At 36.5% G+C, this 13,036-nt stretch overlaps 1 protein-coding gene across 4 annotated transcripts in view; it reads right to left on the reverse strand.

The window, feature by feature from the left end:
• The window catches only part of LOC123718984 (unconventional myosin-Va), a 51,971-nt gene that overhangs the window by 5,683 nt on the left and 33,252 nt on the right, over positions 1 to 13,036 (reverse strand). For 2 of the 4 annotated variants that reach the window (XR_006755083.1, XM_045676016.1), the window contains exons 29-39: positions 11,765 to 11,794; positions 10,628 to 10,734; positions 10,041 to 10,148; positions 5,765 to 5,864; positions 5,256 to 5,373; positions 4,316 to 4,450; positions 3,321 to 3,525; positions 2,871 to 3,016; positions 1,951 to 2,165; positions 1,255 to 1,404; positions 414 to 545 (exon numbers count right to left, since the gene is read on the reverse strand). Coding sequence is in view for 3 of the 4 variants with exons in the window: in XM_045676016.1 (XP_045531972.1) it covers positions 414 to 545; positions 1,255 to 1,404; positions 1,951 to 2,165; positions 2,871 to 3,016; positions 3,321 to 3,525; positions 4,316 to 4,450; positions 5,256 to 5,373; positions 5,765 to 5,864; positions 10,041 to 10,148; positions 10,628 to 10,734; positions 11,765 to 11,794 (1,446 nt within the window). In the remaining variant the exon portion in view is untranslated. The remainder of the gene's footprint in view (positions 1 to 413; positions 546 to 1,254; positions 1,405 to 1,950; positions 2,166 to 2,870; positions 3,017 to 3,320; positions 3,526 to 4,315; positions 4,451 to 5,255; positions 5,374 to 5,764; positions 5,865 to 10,040; positions 10,149 to 10,627; positions 10,735 to 11,764; positions 11,795 to 13,036) is intronic. The other 2 variants (XM_045676018.1, XM_045676017.1) reach the window with 2 other exon arrangements.

The raw sequence follows: 13,036 nt of genomic DNA on the forward strand, positions 1-13,036 counted from the left end.
TTTTTAATACATTTTCAATGTAATCTGTTAAATTTTGACATTCTGTGCAAGTTATTATGAGTTTAGATTTGCTTTGTTTATTATTTGATAAGCTGCGTGGAATCCAGTATATTTGTTCGAAATTCAAATACTAGTTAGTTAGTACTTTCTTTTTCTTAATTTTTATATTCTGTCAACTATTTTATTAGTCGTTTTGTTCGAAATTCAAATCAATTTTCAATTTTGATATTCTGTGAATTACTATCTTATAATAGCTTTGTTCGAAATTCAAATCAATTTTCAATTTTGATATTCTGTGTATTACTATCTTATAATAGCTTTGTTCGAAATTCAAATCAATTTTCAATTTTTATATTCTGTGTATTACTATCTTATAATAGCTTTGTTCGAAATTCAAATAATCCAATACACACCTTGCAAACTTGTATAGCCGTCAGATCGGCGCACATCTCCACAGTACTTGCGACATCGGCCATTGACTTTCTCGCTTGAAGCAGTTGAACCGCCTGTGTTATCGGCTTCAGGACGGACAACGTGTCCTCCACCTTAAACAAATATTTACTTAATTATAATAAATCAATGCCGCTAAACCTTTTTAGGACAGGGCCTGAGAGTTCCGTATCTGTTTCATGATTTGTCAATCTAATAGGCAAGTAAGTGATTAGCCTGCCACAGGCTGTCGTGTTGGGTCTAAGACAAGCCGGTTTCCCCACTATGTTTTCTTTCGCACGAGCGAGTGTTCAAAGCGCTTTTTAAAGACCATTGGTGCACTACAGCTGGGATTTGAACCTCAGCGATGAGAGTCACACGCTGAAGCCACTAGGTGAACACTGCTTTTTGACAGGGATATTAGGGAACACTTTATTTCCTTTTATTAAACTCCAATACAGTATTAGGATTGGATAGGAATTCGATTTATCTGTGGCTGTTTTGTGTTACGTGACTGACAACGCTTTATGATCAACCCAAGTGTTCTTTAGGGGGTATGTGCGACGGCGAAGGCCAAGTTTGTGATGCCAACGGCCAGAATCTGTTGCACAGATCCCAAAGATCACAAAGACGTTGCTTCAAAATGCTATCTCCGACACTATATCTTTATATGTTCGGAAGGTTCTCAGTAGCGATATTGTGTATCTTATGTATTTAATATTATAAGCTTTGACGTTATCATATTGGCTTCGTACTAAAAATCTATATATTTTAGTAAATAAATAAATGCTTTGACACCCTTTGATTAGCTGAACATATACTTACGCATTTCTGGCCATATTCAGCCAGGTTCTCCTTAATCCATGTCTCCAGGTGTGAGATGTTGTACCTGATTTGCAGCCCTTTAGCCCAGCAGCACAAGTCCTTACGCAGGAGCAACTGATTGAGGCTGTAGGCGCAGATGAAGTAGAATAGCTGGAAAGAGTAAATTTTTTTGTTTGTCATCATCATCAGGTCGTATTTTGACCCACTCGAAATTATCATCGGTTATTAACCGCTTAAAAAAGGAGGTTATATTTGTGATATATGATATTTCTCAGTTGATAGATATGGAAGACGGTATATATTTTTTTACTTATTTCACCGATTTCGTCTGAACTAATAAGAACTTAGGACGTTTTTAAAGGCCAATGACCTTACTCATTTGACCTTTGATAAGGTTAACGACTTTACAAATGTATTTTTTATGTCTTAGAATATAGAACTTGTACATGACATCGAGACGTATATTTGAGGATAGGTAAAGATATTTCAGTAGTTTTTGTGATATGTTTACACTTGACACATTAAAAAACGGTTAATTTTTAAGTTATTTTGCCGATCTCAGATCGAGCAACCTACCTGAATTGTAAAGACCCTTTGAACTTTGGGATGTCAATGACCTCACTTACTTGACCTTTTATTAGAGTGATGACCTTAAAATTGAAAGTAATTTATATTTCTTAGAATATGGAACATTACCTGTTTAAATATCATAGCACGTAACGGCGTGTCAACCTGATGCACTTTGAGATGCTCGTGCATCGCGGCCAAGTCGTGTTTCAGCCTGGCGGGGCCAGCAGATGGCGCTGGTGTAGGAATAGCTTTGGGGCCAGAGAGTCCACTTATTTCTTCGTATTCTAGTATTGCTGGCACGATAAGGCGTTCATATTGGGTCTGTATGTGGGTTATGAGACCTGGAAATAATTTTTTACACATTCTGTTGCACTGTACGGACTCGCCTGTCTACCATATACGATTCGCTGTATCTTATTTCGTCCATACAATGCGCAGAGGCGATGGGAATCAAACATATGGAACGATCTATTGAATCACTCATCGTCCTAAAAACTGTACACTGTCATAAGGGAGGCGCTGGACAGAAATCAGTGGAAACAGGTAGTCTGCCAGGTGCTTTCTTACTGACCATGGCACTTAGAGATGAGCTGATGATTGAAGAGAGGTATGTCAGACGATAAATTTTCTAGTGTAGAACTGAGGTTAAATGTCTAGCCAATCCGCTGTTTTTCTAGTATTTTTTTTGTAACAAGTCTACCATGTTTGTGTACTATGTTTGTATACATTTGGTTTCCGCTTCTATGTATTACCTACATAAAATATTTAAATGAAACTTAACTAAAGTTAGGTTACATGACACGCCGCTCATTTGTTTTTTTACGTAAGATGGACTTGAACTAGACCCTTTACTCAATCCAGGGGTCAAAAGTCATTAAATTCTTAGATCGACTTATGCCTCCACCCTCGAATCCCAAAAGCGATAAAAGTTTAAGAGCTAGAAATTGAGAACAAGAAACTTTTAGGACAAATAGATAAGACTACGAGCTGCTGGAATTGCCCCTGGCATTTAAATTTGGTTAAAAATCCTGTCAAGAAATAATTACCTTGATATATCCAAATTGCGATGTCGCTCAACACTTGCCGATATTCTGACAAGTCAAAGATACGCAAACTCTGTTGGTTTTGTCTGGGCGTATTGCTCGATTGATAAGTTTCATCACCGCTGTATTGGCGCATGTTGTTAAGAAGTCTGGAATTATTTTATTTTGATATCACTTGAGCGGCTGGCCATGTGAGAATTGGTACGGTAATACTTCAGTAGGAACATAGTGGTTAGCCGAAAGGTGCCTTAAAGCGTTTTTAGAGACCTTCAATAAAATATTCTTAATGTAGACGAGTTCATTTCTGAAATGGCAACGACCAAGCCCCCATGAGTCCATGGGCGGTATTATTTATTTATTTATTAACACTTCGTTACATTACAATATAAAAAAATTGAACATGATTAGCATCTTAAAAGTCACTGATTTGGCTACACGTACGATCGAACATACCTCAACATATTAGCGAGCCAAAGAATGCTGTACTCCGAATTATCAGATCGCTTCTTCAGGGTCTTCTTGACTCCGGTTCGGATTCCCTTCATCAAGGAGTGCATCTTGGGTTCATCGTCGACATGGTCTGTGTGACGGAGCATCATGAAGAGGATAAAGGCCGGAAGACCGGGGAGCAGTGTCGTCGCTACGTGGGTCTTTAGATCTATAAATATATATTTACGATTATTTTACCTACACTAACATATAAAAGATTTTATTGTTTGCAGGCTCCTAAACTGAACTGTTTAGAAAATCTTTCACCATTAGAACACTAAATCCCATGAACATAGGTTAAAATTACGATAGTGTTAAGTTGTGAAGACCAATAAAGATTCCTATATTATGCGGAAATTAACAGTTCTCTAAAGTTTTATAGAACACATCAATATTATGTATATTGTCTAACAAAAATCTTGCATTCGGAAGTCTATTTACCGATGTTATATAGCCTTAACTATAGACCATCGTGCTACAGAATTCATGCGGGTGGAACAGCACAGCACACACATTGATATTGACTCTAAAACTGGAACAATTCGAATAATACTTCCAGCATTAGAATCCTAAAGCCATCAGCCAGACATCAATATTTACATATGTCTAACAATTTCTGCATTTAAGTCAATTTACCGTAAGCTTTAAGGTTTAAAACCGCAGAGCACAGCTCTACCCAGAGGCAGGACTAATGGGTTCATTGTCAGTCTTTGAGGAAATATGCTTTTTGGATATCATAACTCCTCAAACACACTTGATAAGTTCGTAAATCGAATTGCCAAGTAGGACGATTGCCAGCCATCGAGCATGGATGAGACCTGGATTTATTTTGCCTCGTGCAGCTACTGAAACCGCCTAAAACTTACCTATCATGTGTATAATTTTTAATCTATGAGTTCGTACCAGGTAAAAATCTTTTAAAAGAATTCAAATCTCCTGAACTGGATGATGATGCTCACCAATTATAAGCTTCTTGATGATCGTGTGTTCGTCCTGCAATTTATATTCGAACATTCCCAGGTACTCCCTCTCTTTCTTTCTGGTTACAGTAGCAATCTCCAACGGGAGTGTTGTGTTCTGAGATATTATTGTGTCTGAAAATACAAATATTTATTCCAGGAATTAGAACCATGTAATGAAAAAAACCCCGAAAATCGAGGTCGCTTCGGCGATAAAACCTTTTTTTTATAACAGTGGGCAAACGGACAGGAGGCGCTGGTGTAAAGTGATACCGCCCATGGACCATCACACTTCCAGCATTGGTACGCTCAATTCTTGTCAGAATTAGTACGCTCTTTGAAGGTCCCTATGTAGAATTGGTTCGGAAATCGGCAGCTGGTTCCACATAGTGGTATTAAGCGATACCAACCATGGATACTCCCACTACCAGAAGGGCGTCCGGTCTTTTAAAATTCGGTGTGCTTTTTGAAGGACCCTAAGTCCAATTAGTTACTGCCTCTACTGGCACCTGGTTCCAAAGAGTTGTTGTGCGGTAAGTATCTCAAAATGCACTGTGGTAGTAGCATTTTACTTCAGATACTTTTACACATAAACACATATTTCTATCTTAGGAATCTGTGGCCATTTTTGCCAAAGGCCTCCTCTAAATACCGCCATTCGTCTGCACTTTGCCACTCTCTGCCACCTACCACCTACTGTTTCCATAATTTGGTGTATCTACTTTCTATGTTTGTCTTCCCCTTTTTCGTTTATTGTATCATTGTAGTTTAGAACTTTCTTACTTCACTTTTCTGTTCGACCGCCAAACCCATTTCCACTTAAGTTTTTATTTTTATTGTAACATCTGCTACGTTAGTTCTTCTTTCTTTCGTATCATACATCGTTCCATCGATCTTTTACACATCTTACTGTTAATGAAGATGAAAATACTTTACATACCATTTCCTTCTAAAATCTCCTGAACATCTTCAATACCAGCTTCCTTCAACTTGTTGACCAGCATACGAATTTGATTTTTATAACGGCGACAGCTCTCCGATAACTTGTCGACACGTTCCTGAACATAATATAAAATTAATATATAATTTTATTTCTGTTTTGTTTATTATTATGTCCCAATCACGCTAGAATCCTTGCACCCGTGCGTCCTTCAAAACGCGTTTAAAACTCGCTCGTACGAAGGATATTTTCCTTTGTGAGGAATTAGTGCCAATCAGGCAAAGGCTGATCACCTACTTGCCTCATTAAATAGATACATAAGAGACGCTGAATTAGATGTTGTAGCGCCACTGGTCAAGGGCTCACCGGCCGGTTGTAAAGGGGTTCAGAGCATAGAAGACTGCCACCTCCTTGCCTCATGAAACTAATACATAAGAGGCCCAGAAAGGTTATAGCGTGTAAAGTTTATTTTACTTTAAACTTCAGAAAGATTCAACATCTTCACTTACCTGTATGGCTAAACTTTCTGCAGCGAGACGAATAATTTCATTTTGCGCATATTCTTGGGTCTTATTCTTTGGCTCTATGCTTAGATCTGTGCTTAATAATCTGTGAAATTTAAAAAAACGTTTTAACATCTCAGTTAAGTTCAAGTAGCTCTACTTAAAAGTATTTAAAATTCTATTTGATTGTTTTGCGCTAACCCACGCCTTACATTATTATTACGCCTTATATTTTCCAATTTTATTTTATTTAAGTCTTTTAAAAGTTGATTGGTTAAACTACCTTAAACACTTTCGTCTTTATTGTCATGAAGAGATTTAGGCGAAAAGCGTGCAACGGGATTTTCTAAGGGAGTGAGAAGGTATATGAAAGTCAACAGTCAACTCACCTAAAGTCCATATGATAGATCCATGACGCTGTCAAGTAAACTTGTCTATCTTTTGGCAATTGAGTAGTACTGCCTACTTTGTCTACTACCTTTTATAAAGAACTGGCGTGACTAGCTTTAGCAGAAATTAATATACATCTACATACAGCTATGGAGAGGACAAAAGGAAGTGAACATCGTCAAGGGAAGATGGATGGCATGAATGAGGAAAGCAAGACTTGGATAATGTTTGGAGAAGTCCAGGATAATCAGGTTGAAGACTACTGGACGGATTTGAATAATTCGTTCTTAAAATAACGTAGGCTTTTTATGAAAACTTGGAAGCGATGGAAACTATTAACAATAGAGCAATGTACAAGTTTTATAGAAGACATCAATATCTAAACTATATCTAACATATTTAATATATATAGTAGAAATCTAATGTGATAAACATGGGAATAAGCATTCGGAATAATTATTGATAGAGAATTATGTGGAACCACATGCGCTGCCGCTTATCCTAATAGGATCCTCAGATGCCTGGCAAGGATAACCTGCTGAGCTATTACTCTGTAACTTCCAGAAGCGACAGCCCAAGTTCTTTTTGGCTATCCGGAACGCTGACGCAACATTGGGATCCGAACAAAAAATCATGTTCGCTGTCAGTATCGCTATTGGAAATTACAAAGTATGGTGGTTAAGTGGTTTGGCCATGTGGAAAGGTATGAGAAGCGGTTAAGTTTAGTTAATTCAAGGCAACTGTAGATCGTGAAGCAATGTGGGTTAAAAGAGAGAAAGAATGAGAAAGGGAATGCTTAGGTGGTGTGGTGTAGAACGGATGAATCAGAAGCGGTTAAGTAGGATATTGAAGGCAACTGTGGACGGTGAATTCGGGTTGGGTAGGCCTTGTCAAAACCCAGGATGTACCTACTACAGGAGGTACAAGTTAAAAGTACCTATAACCGACGGTATGTATGTATATATATATATATATATTGCAAGTGTCCATGATCTCGTAATATAAGCGTCCGCATCAGCTCCTGTTTTATAAAAAAAGATGTCTTCTATAATACTAATTTATTCTCAGTCACGCCAGCAAAATACCTTTGAGCACCTTGCTTCAAATACCACTTGCCAAAAGATATAACCAGAGATTCAAATCATTCGTGTCTTAGCTATTTTACTTATAATTAATCACGCGCCGAATGCTTTGCCATATAAAGAATATTATATTACGCTGTTAAATGGGGGTTGAATATATAATAGAGTGGGAATAGAGTCCTTTATATAGACTAGACGTACATATGGAAGTGTTTATCACGCTAACATACGGAGGTTAATATTGGTTGTGATAGAGAAAGATTTAAATTAGAAATGCCGCAGAAATGAGAGCATTAAGAAGTATGTGTGGGGGATCGTTGAGTTATAGTATAAATAATAGTGAGTGTTCTTAAGTGTGGGTTAGAAGAGAAGAAGACAAGGATACGAATGGGAACGGTTAAGTGTTTGGCCATGTGGAAAGGTATGAGAAGCGGTTAAGTTTAGTTAATTCAAGGCAACTGTAGATCGTGAAGCAATGTGGGTTAAAAGAGAGAAATAATGAGAAAGGGAATGCTTAGGTGGTGTGGTGTAGAACGGATGAATCAGAAGCGGTTAAGTAGGATATTCAAGGCAACTGTGGACGGTGAATTCGGGTTGGGTAGGCCTTGTCAATATCCAGGATGTACCTACTAGAGGAGGTACAAGTTAAAAATACCTATAACCGACGGTATGTATGGTGTATGCCATGAAAGTGGATAAAGCAAGAGAAAGAGTCAGCGAGAGAGGTATGCCAGAGTCGGTGAGTGGAAATTGTTAACTGCCTGCCTTCGGGAAAAAGCAGTGAAAGCCGTAGCCTTGTCAAATAGCTCAGTATGCGAGATTGAAACAATTCTTATTTTATTTTAAAGGCAAGCGAAAACACGATGATTTAAAACTTTGATTCTATTTTATTATACAGTCAGCAGCATCAAGCCTTGTCATAAATGACAAACAGTCTCAGTTATCAGTCTTTATTAACATAATACACAAAACATACAAAAAAAAAACAAAAAAAAACTCCTAATGGAAAGTTTAGAATGATTTATACAATATGCAACATACTAACTACATAGTATATCTTAAGATAGAAAAACTAATTTACTGAACTACCAAAGCCTATAGTAACATTAAATTTAATTATTAAACTAGACAGATTATTTATTCACGGAGAATTTAAACAGAGAGATTAACAGAGAAATTAAAAATTAACGAACATGTCACCAAAGGTTAAAACTATTGGCAGGTCGATGACTTTGGGTAAATGACCCCAGATTTGATTCTTAACCTTTGAAGTCTACGCAAGTATTAACTTTAAACGGACGTATATGCAAATTTAAAGAGCTTTTCAGCAATTATAGCCAGCAAAAGCAACTAAGATGACAGTTTAACAATTATTTTAATTTAAAAATGAAAAACACACATAAAATTAAGTTTAGAATCAGATATGAGGTAAGCAAAACAGTGAGGAAATGGCTGCATATTGTATAAATTATCAAACCTTCGATAAAGAATCAGACTAGAAAATGCATTTTATTAAAACTGTATAAGTGAACTGTATAATATATGCCCTGTGGAAAATGGTTTTCATTGTACAGCTCGACCTATTAATATTTTCCCAATAACGTCGCAATTTCGATGCTACCGTCTCCTTTTCACTGTAAATAATGATTCACTCATGCGCACACAGATCAAATTCTACCATGAAGCCTTGACGCTTGCCAATACAATACCCTATAAAAAGTTTTAGGTTTTTTTTAATATGAGAAAACGGGCAAGAGGCTCACCTGATGTTAAGTAAAACCGCTGCCCATGGACTCTTACAGAATTGGTACGTTCTTTTCTTGAAGGACCCTATGTAGAATTGATTTGGAAATACTTCAGTGTGCAGCTGTGCATTGTTAGATAATCAGTGTACTCTCCTTGACAGTGGACATTTAATAAATGGTTTCCTCACGATGTTTTCAGTCTTAGCCAAGATTTGATAAGACCTGCTTTTAAATATGTGAGGCGAGTGAACTAATCAAAAGCAGGTGTACATAATGGTCACGTGACTGAAGCAGTGGTGACATAACTACTAAAACAAGACCTCATCAGACAAAATAGGTTAGGTTAGTAATATTAGGTTACAATAACTCTGTGGCCACTACTTTTTTGTCTGAGATATAATTTTAGTTCTATTGCATAAGGTTTAATGATAGCTATTTGATAATGGAGGAAAATAAACCAAACTTATAATATATTTCGATCGTAAGGAAATTCAACGTCAGGACCTGGAGAATCTAGCTTCTAAAAATGAAAACAAATCACAGCATACCGAAAAACAAGGAAAATACAACAATAACAATTATCACGTTAACAAAATGCTCCCCAATCCGGCCGGTCCCTGTGGCGAATACCACCCACCATTGCATATGTAATACAGGACAATAATAACGAAACGGCGCTCCACGAGCTATGTAACCTAACATTAGTTAATTTACATTTATATATTTTAGTAAATAATTAGTTTTTTGTATTAGTATTAAGTTACTGGAAATATGGGAAATGAATAAATGTACGAGTTTTTATCGTCGAAGACTGTTTTTGATATATTTTCGTGATTTAATAATGCTAAAGACGTGAAAATCTTGATATTTGTTTTGGAAGTTTCTTAAAAATAACAATTTGTATAGGTCACTAATAAATACGAATTGGTTTTTAATTTGTCCAATACCCCATCGTCTAACGTATAATTTTTATAAGTTAGACGATAATAAAGTGCCACAATTTACCAGGAAAGTGTTTGCGGAAGTTAAATATTGTCAATCGTCAACAGGTAGTGTAGTACTCACTTCTGATACTTCTCATTCTCTTCTCGCAGTTTCTCTATCTCCATCTTTGCACGGGAGATGTGTTCAGCGTAGAACTGCTTCTCGGCTGTCAGCTCTTCTTGTAATTGCCTATATATGAACAATTATTTTTACAAGGCTTATTTAATAAACGGATGGGGCAAACGTTACTTCTTTCGATAAATGGGGGGGGGGGGGTGTCGTCGAGGTAGAAGGCTAAGTTTTATATGATTTCTAAGTCTGAGTTTGAGCTCTGGATAGGCAAATAGAAGGTCAGCCTGGCACACGCCTAAGGCATACCGGATTCCTCACGAGGTTTCCCTTTCAAGCGAGAAGGGTTAGAAAATCCATTGGATCGCAGACTCTATTACGACCTCACGCTGAAGCCAAGGTCAACGTTGCACATTTTTCCATTTTCATAGTAGAGAACAAGTTTGGGGACAACCTAAAATCCATTCAGGAGTTTCTGAGATATCCTGGTATTTTTGGTAAACATTTCCTTACTAAGTCCAGTGTAATAAATAATCCAGCTGGAGCAAGTGAGAGGCATGAAGGCTTACCACAGTTAAGGCTTTAACAATTTTGAATACCTATTAATTCCCTTTTGAGCTTCATATGCAGAGGCCAATTCTCCATCTTCATTGATGATGTCGACATCCGACCCATAGTTCGATGCTAGTGACTTCAGATTGACAGTCTGCAAAAAAATGCTCATTAAAATACATCCGGAGGCAGTCCAAAAAACCTTATAAGGGATATTATTATTAGTCTGGTGTTGCTTCGAACCGCTGTGTAACTAAAGGATCAAAGAATTCATTACAGACGAGAACAGTGACACAGCGGTGGTGGTAAAATCCATTTTGGGTTTATTCTGCTGTGAGATTTGCAATTATAACTTTCGACTCGATAAAGCTGTTCGTGTACGTTTTAATCATGAGCTGTTGTCAGAATCTTTCCATTATACACAAAAAGATTGCTAACAGGCATTAATAAATTTGGAGTATTTATGGCCTATATAATACGGAAATCATTTGCGCTAAGTCTACCTTCTCTTTGAGGGTTTTGAGTACAGTTTTAGGGTTTAGGCTGTAGGCCTATAGTAAAACAATATACTAACTACAAAATAAATACAAACCATGCAAATTCAGCGAAAGAAAGCGTAAAAAAAGATAAATAAATTAATAAAAGGTGAAAATCGTGTTTGCACCAGTAGAAAGCCACATTATGCCTCAGTACCTCAGGCTACAGCGGAACAGAAACCAATTACACTAATTATTGTTATAATATCTTATATATAGATATGTTATAGTGATTTCGACAGCGACACTAATAACGAGATTTTATTCTGCGATCCCCAATTTGCGGCGCGCTATGAATGTTAAGAACAACATCGAATTTGCATACAGAAACGCTAAGATCGCTATCTCTATAAAACAGAGCAATCTTTTGCTCCAATAGCGATACCGACAGCAATCACAATAACGAGTTTAAGTACCGCGAAAAGTTGACCTACTTGAAGCAGTTTCAAAGAGGCCCAGACCTTAACAGTAACATGACATCTTGGTGATGATCTCATTTATTTAAAGTAGTGGGCAAAAGTTTGCCGAGCTTTTCTCTGATAATGCAGCTTTCTATAAATAAAATATTTGATGGACGTCCATGTGGCGCTTATGTCAAAGAAGCTGTTAAGCAAAATAAAAAAGCTCTCGACACATTTAAAAACTTACAACAGTTTTCAACGCTTGGAACCATGGTTTCTGCACAATTAAATATATTTTAAACACAAATATATATGACCCCGTACATAATATAGGTATATAACTTTAATATGAAGCCGAGACTTATAAAAAAATCATTTGAAACAACTGAGGCAGAGATTCAGTGACGATATTGTCTGGGCTAAGCCAGAATCTTGTCTGGTTCTATATTTTTACATATAAATATAATCATATAAGAAACTTCAATTCATCAACATTTTAAACATTTATTTATTTATCGAGAAATATTTTAGTTTATTCTGTTATGGAGCTGTCAGATGAAATTTGTCCATCAGTGATGCCAACTTGGACATTTTCCTTCCAAATTTAGGGGCCATGTCCAGGTGTCATTAGATTTATTTAGGGGAATTTTATGGGGTACTTTTTACAATAAGAAAAACTAAATTTAGATAAAGAAAACTTAAGAAATATAATCATTGTTTAAAAATTTAAGTTGGCGCTCGGTGTTGCCAGTGACCAGTGCGAGAAAATGCCAGCATTTAAGAGTCTGTTACATTACATTTTTAAGTGCCATTATTATTATGTAAGTTAAGAATATTGTAAATACTGTATATTTGTATGTTAGAAATAAAAAAAAACTGCTGTTTTACACTACTTGAATGTGTTTTAAATTCATATTTAAAATTATCTCTAAAGTGAAGTTCTAGGGGAAATATTTTGTCACTACCATCGCTTTTTAGCTTGGATTGTTTCTAAATACATATAAGCGAAATTGATTGAAGACACCTTCGCTTCACCGTCTCGTTTCTGAATCTCAGCCTTTGTTTTATGTGGAGGCGAACGGGCAGGAGGCTCACCTGTTGTTAAGTGATACCGCCGACAGTGGATACTCACACAGAAAGCTCGCAAGTGCGTTGACGGCCGTTTAAGATTGAGCACTTTTCAGGAAGAATCCTAAGTCGAATTGGTTATCAATATTACCTTTATCAATGGAAGTCTTGGGTTTCCACATCAGATCAATGTTAGAAAGGACACAGTGAGCCATATTTCAAAAATCATTTATAATTTAGACTTCACCTCTCTAAAGAAAAATAATTTTTAAGTTATTTTTTTATTTAATTTACTGTTTATGTCAGGGAATGCTACAATTAATAGGAAATGTTCTCATCGAGTTAATTGACCGATTATTTTTATCTCTTCTTTGGTTAATAATTGATATTTCTTTGTTATTATTTAATTGTTTCCGAACTTAGAATCATTACTTAACGACCGACATTGTTA

This window comes from Pieris brassicae, chromosome Z (assembly GCF_905147105.1).
Source record: "Pieris brassicae chromosome Z, ilPieBrab1.1, whole genome shotgun sequence".
In the NCBI taxonomy this organism is placed as follows: Eukaryota; Metazoa; Arthropoda; class Insecta; order Lepidoptera; family Pieridae; genus Pieris; species Pieris brassicae.